Raw genomic sequence first — 14280 nt, 5'->3', positions numbered from 1 at the left:
GTAAGAATATAAGATGGTGCAGTGCTGTGGAAAACACTACGGTGTTTCCTCAAAAATTAAATATAGAATTACCATTTGACCCAGCAATTCTACTATAGGGTATAGGGTCCAAAAAAAAAAAAAAATGAGAACAGGGATTCAAATAGATACTTACACACTCATGGCTATAACAGCATTATTCACAATAACCCAAAGGTAAAAACAAATATCCATTTAAGATGAATAAACAAAATGAGGCATGCATACAATGAAATACTGTTCAATCTTAAAATGGAAGTTAACTCTGATTCATGCTATATAACATGGATAAATGTTGAAAACATTATGATAAGTAAAATAAGCCAGGCACAAAGAGACAGATATTCTTTGATCCCACTTATACGAAGTACTTAGAATAGTCAATTATACACAGAGACAAAAAATAGAATAGTGGTTACCAGGGGATTTAGTGTCAGTTGTGGGGGGACAGAAAGTTATGATTTAATGGTACAGAGTTTCAGTATGGAAAAAGAAAAGTTTGGAGATAGAAAGTGGTAATGGTTGCACAGCAATGTGAATGTACTTAATGTCATTGAACTGTATATTTAAAACAGGTTCATTTTATGTTCTGTATACTTTACTATAAGAAGAAATCAATAAAACAGCAACAAGAAAAGTATAAGTCATTCATAAGTGTTTGTGTGTAAATACAAATACAGATCGACATATCTGAAAGGATGATTACCAAAATATCTTTGAGTGGTAGAATTTCAGGGTGATTTTAATTTTCTTATTTATACTTTTCTGTATCAATATGTATATTACTACTTCTCTATACACATGGGCGAGGAATGTAGAAACCAAACTATTTTCATTTGAGGAGAGGGGCAATATAAATTATCTAAATTCATTCTAATATTGCCTATCATGAGTGCTCTAAATGTGTTACACATAATTGAAAGCTAAAAATGTGGATTACTGTGAGTCCTCCATAAGAAGATGAGAACTACCTGTAGTTATACTTTGCTTTATTGAGGTTACTATTTTCTCTTTAAGCTTTTTAAGTATAGCATACACACAGAAAAGTATACATAACTGTAGAGCTAAATGAATTTTCACAAAGTAATAAACATATCCACTTAACCAAATCAAGAAACAAAGTATTACAAATGTCCTTTTATGTCTGCCTTAATTCATCATGCCCTCAAGGGTAACCAATATCCTGACTTCAAGATCATGAGTTAATTTTGCGGGTTGTAGCTTTTTACACTGATATTTCTTTAAAGAAAAAATCTATTCACCTTGACTGCTAATATAAAATCAAATGAAAGATAACAAGTGTTTCTACGATAAATCTTCATATGCAAGTAATATTTAAAGCAATCACATTACTTCAGTCAGATTTTGTCTAAAGTACTCCCTCCCCCCTTTTTTGGTATCACCATGCCGTAAGGTATGGTAGTAAGCCATACTTTATGCCAGGTACTGTCCTAAACACTTTACATACATTTGCAGATTTAAATGTCACAATAAATCTAAGAGATTCAAAGAATTTTAATAGGGATAGATGGCTGACAGCAAACACAGGGTTTAAACCTGGTAGTGTTGACTCCAAAACCCATGATCTTTTTCTGATGTTAGGGCACGTTAACTAATAAACTGCTACCAATGAGAAATAATAGGAAATAACATGAAAGAGACGGGGTTTGAAGATCATTTAATAAGATAAATAAGCTATGTGCAATTGCTGGGTCGTAGGGCAGGTCTATTTTTAACTCTTTGAGGTACCTCCACACAGTTTTCCAGAGTGGCTGCACCAGTTCACATTCCCACCAACAGTACAAGAGGGTTCCCTTTTCTCTGCATCCTCTCCAACAATTGTGGTTTCCTGTCTTGTTGATTTTCCCCATTCTCACTGGTGTGAGGTGGTATCTCATTGTGGTTTTGATTTGTATTTCCCTGATGGCAAGTGATGCAGAGCATTTTCTCATGTGCATGTTGGCCATGTCTATGTCTTCCTCTGTGAGATTTCTCTTCATGTCATTTGCCCATTTCATGATTGGATTGTTTGTTTCTTTGGTGTTGAGTTTAATAAGTTCTTTATAGATCTTGGAAACTAGCCCTTTAACTGATAAGTCATTTGCAAATATCTTCTCCCATTCTGTAGGTTGTCTTTTAGTTTTGTTGACTGTATCCTTTGATGTGCAAAAGCTTCTTATCTTGATGAAGTCCCAATAGTTCATTTTTGCTTTTGTTTCTTTAGCCTTCGTGGATGTATCTTGCAAGAAGTTACTGTGGCTGAGTTCAAAAAGGGTGTTGCCTGTGTTCTCCTCTAGGATTTTGATGGACTCTTGTCTCACATTTAGATCTTTCATCCATTTTGAGTTTATCTTTGTGTATGGTGAAAGAGAGTGGTCTAGTTTCATTCTTCTGCATGTGGATGTCCAATTTTCCCAGCACCATTTATTGAAGGACTGTCTTTCTTCCAGTGGATAGTCTTTCCTCCTTTATCGAATATTAGTTGACCATAAAGTTCAGGGTCTACTTCTGGGTTCTCTATTCTGTTCCATTGATCTATGTGTCTGTTTTTGTGCCGGTACCACACTGTCTTGATGACCACAGCTTTGTAGTACAACCTGAAATCTGGCATTGTGATGCCCCCAGATATGGTTTTCTTTTTTAAAATTCCCCTGGCTATTCGGGGTCTTTTCTGATTCCACACAAATCTTAAAATAATTTGTTCTAACTCTCTGAAGAAAGTCCATGGTATTTTGATAGGGATTGCATTAAACGTGTAAATTGCCCTGGGTAACGTTGACATTTTCACAATATTAATTCTGCCAATCCATGAACATTGAATATTTTTCCATCTCTTTGGCTCTTCCTCAATTTCTTTCAGAAGTGTTCTATAGTTTTTAGGGTATAGATCCTTTACCTCTTTGGTTAGGTTTATTCCTAGGTATCTTATGCTTTTGGGTGCAATTGTAAATGGGATTGACTCCTTATTTCTCTTTCTTCAGTCTCATTGTTAGTGTATAGAAATGCCACTGACTTCTGGGCATTGATTTTGTATCTTGCCACGCTGCCAAATTGCTGTATGAGTTCTAGCAATCTTGGGGTGGAGGCTTTTGGGTTTTCTAAGTAGAGTATCATGTCATCGGCGAAGAGGGAGAGTTTGACTTCTTTGCCAATTTGAATGCCTTTAACGTCTTTTTGTTGTCTGATTGCTGAGGCTAGGACTTCCAGTACTATGTTGAATAGCAGTGGTTAGAGTGGACATCCCTGTCTTGTTCCTGATCTTAGGGGAAAGGCTCCCAGGGCTTCCCCATTGAGAATGATATTTGCTGTGGGCTTTTCGTAGATGGCTTTTAAGATGTCGAGGAATGTTCCCTCTATCCCTACACTCTGAAGAGTTTTGATCAGGAATGGATGCTGTATTTTGTCAAATGCTTTCTCTGCATCTAATGAGAGGATCATATGGTTCTTGGTTTTTCTCTTGCTGATATGATGAATCACATTGATTGTTTTATGAGTGTTGAACCAGCCTTGTGTCCCGGGGATAAATCCTACTTGGTCATGGTGAATAATTTTCTTAATGTACTGTTGGATCCTATTGGCTAGTATCTTGTTGAGAATTTTTGCATCCATGTTCATCAGGGATATTGGTCTATAATTCTCCTTTTTGGTGGGGTCTTTGTCTGGTTTTGGTATGGTTTCATTTGTGTTATTCTCTTTGAAGCTCACTGAAGTCTATGGGTTTACAGTTTTCATCAACTATTATTTCATGTGATGTTTTCCAGACTTCTGTCCTTCTGAGACTCAAATGACACATGAGAACGCCTTATATGGTTCCACAGGTCACTGATGCTGTGTTCATATCCATTATTTTTCTTCTGTATTATAGTTTAGATAGTTTGTACTACTCAATTACACTATTATTTTTATACTGTCTTATCTATGTGTTAAACTCATTCAGTGAAGTGTTCATTCTGTTTTATTTCTAAATTCAAGAAGTTTCACTTTATTCTCTTCTACATCTTCTATTTATCTCATTACATTCATGTTTTCCTTTAAATTATTCAATATATTTATAACAGTTATTTAAATCTTATATGCTTATTCAAACATTTCTTTTTTCTAGGTCTATTTATGTCACCTAATTTTTCTCCTCATTCTGAGTCATACTTTCTTGCTTCTTTCTAGTCATTTTTCATTGAATGTTGGATACTCTGAATGTGTCATTTCTGAGTATCTGAATATTCTGGTCTTCCATGTTCAGTTTTAGTTTGACAGGCAGTCAAGTTGTCTGCAGATCAGCTTTCAAGAACTCTTTTTTAGGCTTTGTTGGCGAGGGCTTATGGTAGCTTTTAATCTAGACCTACCTAGACTTAATATTAAAGGCATGATCTTTCTGGGTTCTCTACTGAATGTCCAAGATGTTCAATAACGTCTCTTTCCTGTGTCTGATCAGAACTCTACCATCTCTCATTTCTATGTTAGCTTCAAGAACTGTTTAGCTCATAGTGCCCTGTTATTTGTTCTGTCTCCAGCAATAGTTCTTTGCCTAACTTCTTGAAATCTAAGTTTGCACAGCTTAGTATTCAGCTAAACACAGTGTACCACTGTGTAGACATTTAGAGCTCTTTCTCTGGGTACTGCGCTTCTCTCTGATATGCTCCACAAATTCCAGTGACTACAGCCTCCCTGAACCCTCATCTCTGTCTCTTCAACCCTGAGACCACCATGCTCTGCTTAGAATCTCCTTCCATGCGCTATGATTCAGAAAGTTTTTCCAGGCTGAAAATTCAGGACCATATTAAGACTCTATCTGTTTCCTTCTTCCTAGTGATCAAAATCCTTCGCTATCAGTTGTCCAAGGTTTGAAAATCAGTGTTTCACAGATTTTGTCCATTTTTTTTTCTTTACTTATGATGGGAATGCAAGTGCAAGTTCAAAAACATTACTCCATCATGGCTGGGAATAGAATGCCCTCTCCAATTTCTTTCCTAAGGGAGTGATACTGAAATATCCTTATGGTATTAACATTTCTCTAATGAAAATGTTAAAAACCATAAAAGTATTAAACATTACTATCTCTGTGCAAGTCACCTTAATTTTAAGTTGTACTTTATAATACTTTATTTAGAAATATATTTTCCTCAATTTATAGCCATGCTAAGATAAACAGAATACTGAAAATGGAAATGCATTCCTTATTTACATACAATTTATTTACTCTGAATTCCATAAAACATTTCTTTATAAGTAGGAATTTTTTTTTTTTAAACAATGGCTTACAACACATCTGATTCTTTTACAATTCTGGTAGTCAGAAGTCTAAAATCAAAATGTTGAAAGGGCTGTTTACTGGAGTCTTCAAGGAATAATCAATTTCCTTGCCTTCTCTAGCTTCTAGGGAACTGCATTCCTTGGTTCATGGCCTCTTCTATCTTCAGAGGTCAAAGGACATTTCCTTAACATCTGGTTCCATGTCACATCTCCTTCTCTCTCACTTTTTCTCAACATATCATTTCCTTCTTATAAAGACCGTGGTGATTACATTGAGCCCACCCAGACAACCTAAGATAATCTCCCCACCTGAAGATCTCTAATTTTTTAAAAAGATTTTATTTATTTATTCATGAAAGACACAGAGAGAGAGGCAGAGACATAGGCAGGGGGAGAAGTAGGCTCCCTATAGGAGGAGCCCAATGAGGGACTTGATCCCAAGACCTGGAGATCACGCTCAGAGCCAAAGGCAGACACTCAACCACGGAGCCACTCAGGTGTCCCTGAAGATCCCTAATTTAATCACACTTGCAAAGTCCCCTTTGCCACATAAGGTAACATATTCACCGACTCTCAAGATTAGAATGTGGACACATTTGGAACGCCATTATTCTGCCCATCATAGTATGTGAGCATCTGCTGTTTCCAACACTAACCTGATCTCCAGGAAATTAGAGATAAAAGAACACAGCCCTTCCCCCCCTGGCCTAGCTGAATCACAGGTCAGAGGAACGGTTTAGTTCTTATAAAACATGTTTTTCTTACAATGATTAAAAAGCAAAATAATTAGGACAACTAAAATAACTAATATGAGAATAAACTATGTCTTACAATAGGTAGATGCAGTTTATTTTTATGAGCTAACACAAAATTACCAAGAGGATAAGGAAGAGGAGACATAAAATTATAATTTACCTCTTATTTGCCTGTCAACAACTCTCATTTCCTTTCTTATCTTCAATGACCATTCATTGACCTGGGAAAAATTTTAGAAAACAATTATAAGAAAAGCAACACTTCTAATTCACCAAATTTTAAAGAATTTTGTATTAATTCTAAATCATTTATTCTAGACAAAAAAAAATAAATAAATGCATTTTGAAACAAAAGTTTTAGGGCCAAATTCTATTTTTTTTTCATCTTTTTATTCACAGTACATAGAAGTCCCAATCTCTTTAAAGATTCTTATCTGAAGGCAGGCCAGTAAAAACTACTTTATACAAGACCTCAGAGAGAGTTCAGGACCTTGCAGGTACATAAACATTTTCTAAGAGGTGCACGAGCATAGATAGTTATGCTTAAAAGTTGCAAATCTTTTGAAACCTATTTCAAAACCTATTCTGCCTGTGTCAACAGTTCACCTTTTCCTTCCCCCTTTAAACAATAACGCTTTTTCATTTTACAAAAGACAGAAATTCCTCTGACCTATGTCTACTACTATGACATATTTCCTTCAGAGGCAAAAACTTCTAAAGCACTAAACATAGGACCAAATGGAAATACTAATGTAGGTGTTGAGAAGGTGCTGATCAAATTTATATGCAACTAAAGTATCCTCTAATTCTTCAGTTTCAAAAGAAACTAAAAGAAAAGCTGATTATGTCATTAAAACTAAATTTACATTAAATCACTATATGCTTTGCCATATGACACAGAATTTCAAAGAACTGAGTGACAATGACATGATAAAACTTCCATTACCATCTATTTATTTATATTAACAATGTTTCTCAGCTTTGGAATCTAATAAAACATAAAACAGGGCTTTCTTCCTGTTGTGGCACCTTGTGATGAAGATCTCTTATCTGTGCCCACAGCCATGCAGTCTACAGGCTCTCTGCAGTTGGTACAGGTCTTTGGAAGCAGGAAGATGGTCACAGCTGCGACACACTACAAATGGGGCAACAGCCTCATTAGGTGAATGGGTGATCCCTGGAGATGATCCAACCATGCACGCTGCAATACAAGCTACTGAAACCTGTTCTGCTTCTGGGAAAGGAACTGGCATGAACTCCTGTGTCTGTATGAAGAGGGGTGGTCACAAGACATAGATTCACATTCAGTCCACCTCTAAGCCATGGCAGCCAGAGGTGGTTAGGCTTCCAAAAAGATTAAAGACATCTTCACCTGGTATCACTAGACACAGCTGGTACCTGACCCCCATCACTGCAAATAAAAAGTTTGCTTGTGATCACTACCAGAAATCCAACCAATAAGCCCATCATGAGGATCAAGGTTTACCTTTATAATAAACAATGGTTGTGGGATTTAAAATTAAAAATAATAAATAAAACAGGAATAGAATTAATACTGAACCATCCATGCGCCATCCATGGGCAAATGAACTAAATGGCATTAAAAAAATCTATACAATTAAAAGAAAGTATACTTCTAATAAATTTCACTTTTTAATGATTTCCTTAAATCATTAATAAAATCTATTAAAAAAATTTGTTTTGTAACAGCTGTAGTAATTCCAACCAGAAGAAATATTACAATACTTAAAATCATATTGATATCTAAAATTTTATCTTAAAAATTTTTGATATTAGGTTTATATACTTTTTTACGGTGAAGTTCAAATAACATAAAAACAGCCATTTCAAAATACAATTCAGTGACATGAAGTGCCTTCACCATTTGTGCAATCATCAACTCTCTCTAGTCTCAAAATCTTATTAACATATCAGAAGAACACATTATATTCTAAATAATCTCTCCCTATGTTCCCCCTTTCCCATTCCCTGGCAACCATTAATTTACTTTATCTCTTTTGATCTGCTTATTTTTACTATTTCATATAAAAGGGATCATACAATATGTGGTCCTTGTGTCTGGATTCTTTCACTTAGTATGGTGTTTTGGGGATTCATCCATGTTATAGCATGTATCAATACTTCAGTCCTTTTCATTGCTGAATAATATCCATTGTATGTATACACCACAACTTGTTCATTCATACATCCACTGACGGACTTCTGGGTTGTTTCCATATTTTAGTTACTGTGAATACTGCTGCTATGAACATTTGTATGCAAGTATTTATCTGAATTCTTATTTTTGATTCTTTAGAATATATATCCAGGAGTAGAACTGCTGGGTCATATGGCAATTCTATGTTTATCTTTTTGAAGAACTCCAAAACTATTTCACAAAGAAGTTTCCCCATTTTACATTCCCTCCAGCAATGTTCAAGGGTTATTTCTCCACATTCTTCTCAATACTTGTTATCCTCCAATTTTTTTTATTATAGCCAATCTGTTGGACCAACTGAAGCAGTATCTCATATTTGATTTGCATTTCCTTAAAGATCAATGAAGTTAAATATCTTTTCATGTACTTATTGGTCACTGGAACATACTCTTTGGAGACATGTCTATCCATGTCTATCCATTTTTAAGTTAAGTTGCCTTTTGTTGCTGGCTGTGTGATTTCTTTATATATTCTGATACATCATTTACAAATATATTGTCCCAGTCTATAGGTCATCTTTTCACTTCCTTGATAATGTCCTTTGATGCACAAAAGCTTCAATTTTGATGATTTTCAACTTACCTACTGTTTTGGTAACTGTGCTTCTGGTGTCATTGCTAAGAATCCATGGCCAGATAGGTGGTCAAAGATTTACCCCTATATTTTTATCTAAAAGTTTCATGGTTTAGTAAGAGTTTTATTTCAAGTTAATTTCTGTATATGGAATGATGTAGGGGTCCAACTTCATTCCTCTACAAGTGAATATCCACTTGTCCCAGCACTATTTGTTGAAAAGACTATCCTTCCACCATTAAAGCATCTTATTAGCACCCTTACAGAAAATCAACTCGCCATATATGTATGGTTTACTTCCGAACACAATTCTATTCCATTGGTCTATATATCTATCCTTATGCCAATACCACGCTGTTAACATTACCACCACTTCATAGTAACTTTTGAAATCAGGAACTGTGAGTCCTCCAAATTTATTTTTCTTTTTCGGGATTCTTTTGGCTATAGCCTGTTATATTCCATATGAAGTTGAGGGCCAACTTCTCCTTTTGGAATTCTGAGAAGCATTGTACTGAATCTGCAGATTGCTTTGGGTGATACTAGCATAGTATTATGTTTCACAAACCATGAATTCGAAATTTCTTCCAGCAATACTTTGTAGTCTTCAGTGTACACAAACGATTTGCTTCCTTGATTAAATTTAGTCCTCAGTATTTTGTTCTTTTAGACACCTTTGTAAATGATTTATTTCCTTTTTAGATTTTTCATTGCAGGTGTAAAAACCACAACTATTTTATTCTTGTCTTAAAACTTGTCAATTTGCTGAATTCACTTAGAAGTATTTTTGTACATGAGGATTCTTTGGAGTTTTCTATATATGGAATCATGCAATCTGTAAAGATTTGGTTTTACTTCTTCCTTTTCAGTGTGGATATCGTTTCTTTTTCTTGCCCAAGTGCTCTGCCTAGAACTTCTAGTACAATGTTGAATAGTAGTGGCAAATGCAGGTATCTTTGCCTTGTTCCTGATCTCAGGAAAAAAAGCTTTCAGTCTCTCAATTTACTGTAAAATTTGCTAGTCTTTCATAAATGCCCTTTATCATGTTAAGAAAGTTCCCTTCTATTCCTAGTTTGCTGAGTGTTTTTATCACAAAAGTATGTATGTATTTTGTTCCAAGTTTAATAGAATGATAGTTAAATTACTTCAAGCATTAAAGTACTACATTAGGAGAAATCCATATGGTGACAATAGAATGGAAGTAAATGGTCTTTCTCCTTTCAAAAAGGAAGAGAGTAATGAAAAATGTCTGACTATGAATAAGTATGTGTGCTTGTATGTTTTAAGTGAATATTGATGGGTATCAAACTATGATACTTTTAAAAGAGTGGTATAATGATTTTACAATAACAATATGCCAAAAATTACATCCTGTGCAACTCAAAATTATGATAAAAAACTAAGTGTTGATTTATAACTCTTCAAAAGGGTACACAAGTAGTCAAAATTATTTTAGGAGATATATGAAGATATTTGAAGACACTGTTATAATATAACCAGAACTTTCAGAACCAGCAGGAAAGGAAACCCAAAACTCATACATACATTCAAATGTTTCCTGAGCGTCTGCTCAATGTGCTAGTGATACAGCAGGAAACAAAAACTCCACCTTATGAATACACATTCTAATGAGGAAACACAGACAATTAGCAAACAAGTAAATACTCTGTCACAAAATGAGTGCTAGGGAGAAAAGGAAGTAAGGAAACTAGGATAGAGCAGTGGGAAGGGGGAGGTTTACTATTTCTTACAGGGTGATGGAAGAAAACTCAAGGTGACTTTTAAGCAAAGACTTCAAAAAATTTGCAAGGGAACCATGTGACTATTCACTATGGTGGTGGCAGGGGAGAGGGACCTGTAACATTTTACTCAGCGTAAAAACAACCATTAAGGGACCTAGGCAAAAGACTCCAAGAGAGGAGTACAAAAATAAATTTGGTTAAATAATTTTTGTTTGAAGCAGCAACACTGATGGGTAAAGCTATTTGATTCAGGTTTATAGAAAAAAAATATTGGGGTGCCTGGGTGACTCCATCAGTTAAGCATCCAACTCTGGATTTCAGCTCAGGTCATGATCTCAGGGTTTTGATATTGAGCCCTGTGTCCGGCTCCACAATGAGCATGGAGCTTGCTTAATACTCTTTCTCTCTCCCTCTGCCACCTCCCCTTGTCACACTCTCTCTTTCTTAAAAAAAGGGGGGGCGAAAAAAAAAGGGGGGGGCGGGGAAATATTTATCATCTATTATGTTAAAGCAATGAGTTTTATAAGGCAGCAAGTTACTCCTAACCCTATTTATTATAAAGCTAAACATAAATTTTAGATTTTTATTCTCATGGGTCAAAATACTGATTAGCTCCTATTATTTCTGCTTTCAACTATTAATCCCTGAGGATCCAATCAAATGGAAGCAATGCACCCATGAGGAGTACAAACCTATAGCAGTTACTAGAACTCCAGGAACCACATATAAGATAATTTGAATTGTGAAATTTCAAACCTTAAAATGAAGCAGAATGAACCAGTGCAGCGATTTTTAAACTTGTTTTTAGTAACAGAATCTTTCGAATAAAACTAATATGGAACTCCACAAATACAAGAAGTATTATGCCAATACACACCATGTAGGATCAGACTGGAAATTTTTACTACTATAAAGTAAATAAGTGAGAATAGTTTATCTGTCTTGGTGAAAGCTAAAACTGGAAATTAGTTGTTAGTGTCACACCAATCTTAGCAACTAATTTACTTCCATATTTTGTTTACATATCCAGTATTGAGAAAATTGTAGTTCAAAAAGATAAGAAGCAGCTATTTAACAGTTTGTCTTTCACCTTAAGGTAATCCATTGCTGAAGTAAATCCAGAAGCTCAAAATAAAAGTAATCAAAAACTGGTTGTTTCAGGGCGCCAAAGTGGCGCAGTTGATTAAGCATCCAACTCTTAGTTTCAGCAGGTCAGGTTGTGATCTCAGGGTCGTGAGACTGAGCCCTACATTTCTCTCTCCTTCTCCTTCTGCCCCTTTCCACCATGTGCATGCACACTCTCTTACACTCTAAAATAAATAAATAAATCTAAAAAAAAAAAAATCCCTGGTTATTTCAGTTTCTCATTACACTGCTTAACTGTTCATATTCCTTAAGTACTCCTCAGTCTAATACATTAGATGGCAATGGTGAAATGGCTTTTGTAAAAATGCACTGTTGCACTGTTTGTAGTAGCAAAAGACTAGAAATTACCTAACATATCAATAGAACACTAAACATAGAGAATATCCATAAACTGACATTTTGTTCTAATTAGGAAAAAAAAAAGCAACACAATGAGGACTACCCAAGGAATTAATTCTCAAAATATAAATGAAAATAGGAATGTAAAGGGCATTTACAATATAACATATATGTTAAAGAGAGAGAGGGGGAGAGGAGAAAGAAAAGGAAGAAGGAAAGGGAAGGCAAAGCAAAGAGAGAGGTGGAGAAAGGAAAAGACAGAGACATTTATATGTTCATATATTATAGAATATGAATGGGAGAATCCATAAGAAATTAGGCTGATTTCAAGAATGGAAACTAAGTAATTCATGAACAAGAGTGAAAGGAGATTTAGTTTTTACTCAACATAAAGATACATTTTGCTGCCCTTTGAATTTTATAATATGTGCAAGTATAACTCATTTCAAAATTAAAAAAAAAATTAAGACAGAGGGACACCTGGGTGGCTCAGCAGTTGAGCATGTGCCTTTGGCTCAGGTCGTGATCCCGGAGTTCTAGAATTGAGTCCCACATCGGGCTCCCTGTGGGGAGCCCCCTTCTCCCTCTGCCTGTGGCTGTGTCTCTCTCTCTGTGTTTCTCATGAATAAATAAATCTTTAAAAAAATTAAGACATAAAATAATAAATAAGAAAAAATATCGGGTCCTGGATTGGAAGAACACTGTTAAAGGGATCCCTGGGTGGCGCAGCGGTTTAGCGCCTGCCTTTGGCCCAGGGCGCGATCCTGGAGACCCGGGATTGAATCCCACGTCGGGCCCCCAGTGCATGGAGCCTGCTTCTCCCTTTGCCTATGTCTCTGCCTCTGTGTGTGTGTGTGTGTGACTATCATAAAAAAAAAAAAAATACTGTTAAAATATCCATACTACCCAAAGCAATCTACAAATTCAATGCAATCCCTATCAAAATACCAACATCGTTTTTCACAGAACTAATATTAAAATCTGTATGCAACCACAAAAGACCCTGAATAGCCAAAGCAAACTTGAGAAAGAAAAAAGCTCAAGGTAACATAATCCCAGATTTCAAGATATACCACAAAGCTATAGTAACAAAACAATATGGCACTGGTAGAAAAATAGACACATAAATCAGTGGAACAGAAGTGAGAGGCCAAAAATGAACCCATGCATATATGGTCAGTTAATCTATGACAAAGGAGGCAAGAATATACAGTGGAGAAAAGACAATCTCTTCAATAAATGGTGCTGGGAAAACTAGACAGCTACATGCCAAAGAATGAAACTGAACTACTTCTTTACACCAACCACAAAAATAAATCCCAAATAGATTAAAGACCTAAATGTGAGACCTGAAACCATAAAACTCCTAAAAGAAAATTTTAGGCAGTAATCTCTTGAACATCATTTACAGCAATATTTTTCTTATGCAAGAGAAACAAAAGCAAAAATTAATTAGGATGATATTGAACTAGAAAACTATTGTACAATGAAGGAAACTATCAATAAGATGGAAAGGCACCCAAATGAATGGGAGAAAATATTTGCAAGTGATATATCCAATAAGAGTTAATATTCAAAATATATAATGAACTCACGTAACACCAGAAAAACAAATAATCTGATTAACAAATGGGCAGAAGACTTAAATAGATATTTTTCTAAAGAAGACATACAGATGGCCAAAAGATGCTCAACATGACTAATCATGAAGGAAACACAAATCAAAACCACAATGAGGTATCACTTCACACTAGTCTGAAAGGCTACCATCACAAAGACAAGAAACACGTGTTGGTGAGGATGTGGAGTAAAAGAAGTCTTCAGGCATTCTGGTAGGAATGTAAACTGGTGCAACTGCTATGGAAAACAGTATGGAGGTTCCTCAAAAAATTAAAAACAGAACTATCATACAACCCAGTAATTCTACCTCTGGATATTTACACAAAGAAAATGAAAACCCTAATTCAGAAAGATTTATACATCCCATGTTTTATTCAGCATTCTTTACCATAGCAAAGATAAGGAAGCAACCCAAGTGTCCATCCATAAACAAACGAATAAAGATGACATATGTATATACACAATGGAATATTACTTAGCTGTAAAGAGGAATGAAATCTTGCCATTTGTGACAACATAGATGGACCTAGACAGTATTCTGCTAAATGAAATAAGTCAAAGAAAAACAAACATCACATCATTTCATTTATATATTGAACGTAAAAAACAACAGTGAAGA

At 35.2% G+C, this 14280-nt stretch overlaps 1 protein-coding gene across 3 annotated transcripts in view; it reads right to left on the bottom strand.

The window, feature by feature from the left end:
• CHMP3 (charged multivesicular body protein 3) overlaps positions 1-14280 on the bottom strand; it is a 57884-nt gene that overhangs the window by 30929 nt on the left and 12675 nt on the right. For 2 of the 3 annotated variants that reach the window (XM_049095545.1, XM_025453852.3), the window contains exon 2: positions 6184-6244. The exons of the other annotated variant lie outside the window; for it this stretch is intronic. In XM_049095545.1, coding sequence (XP_048951502.1) covers positions 6184-6244 — 61 coding nt within the window. The remainder of the gene's footprint in view (positions 1-6183; positions 6245-14280) is intronic. 3 annotated transcript variants of the gene reach the window in all.

Source organism: Canis lupus, chromosome 17 (genome assembly GCF_003254725.2).
Source record: "Canis lupus dingo isolate Sandy chromosome 17, ASM325472v2, whole genome shotgun sequence".
NCBI classification, from domain to species: Eukaryota; Metazoa; Chordata; class Mammalia; order Carnivora; family Canidae; genus Canis; species Canis lupus.
Note: the sequence above shows the minus strand (reverse complement) of the source record. Positions and strands in the feature narration are given on the sequence as shown.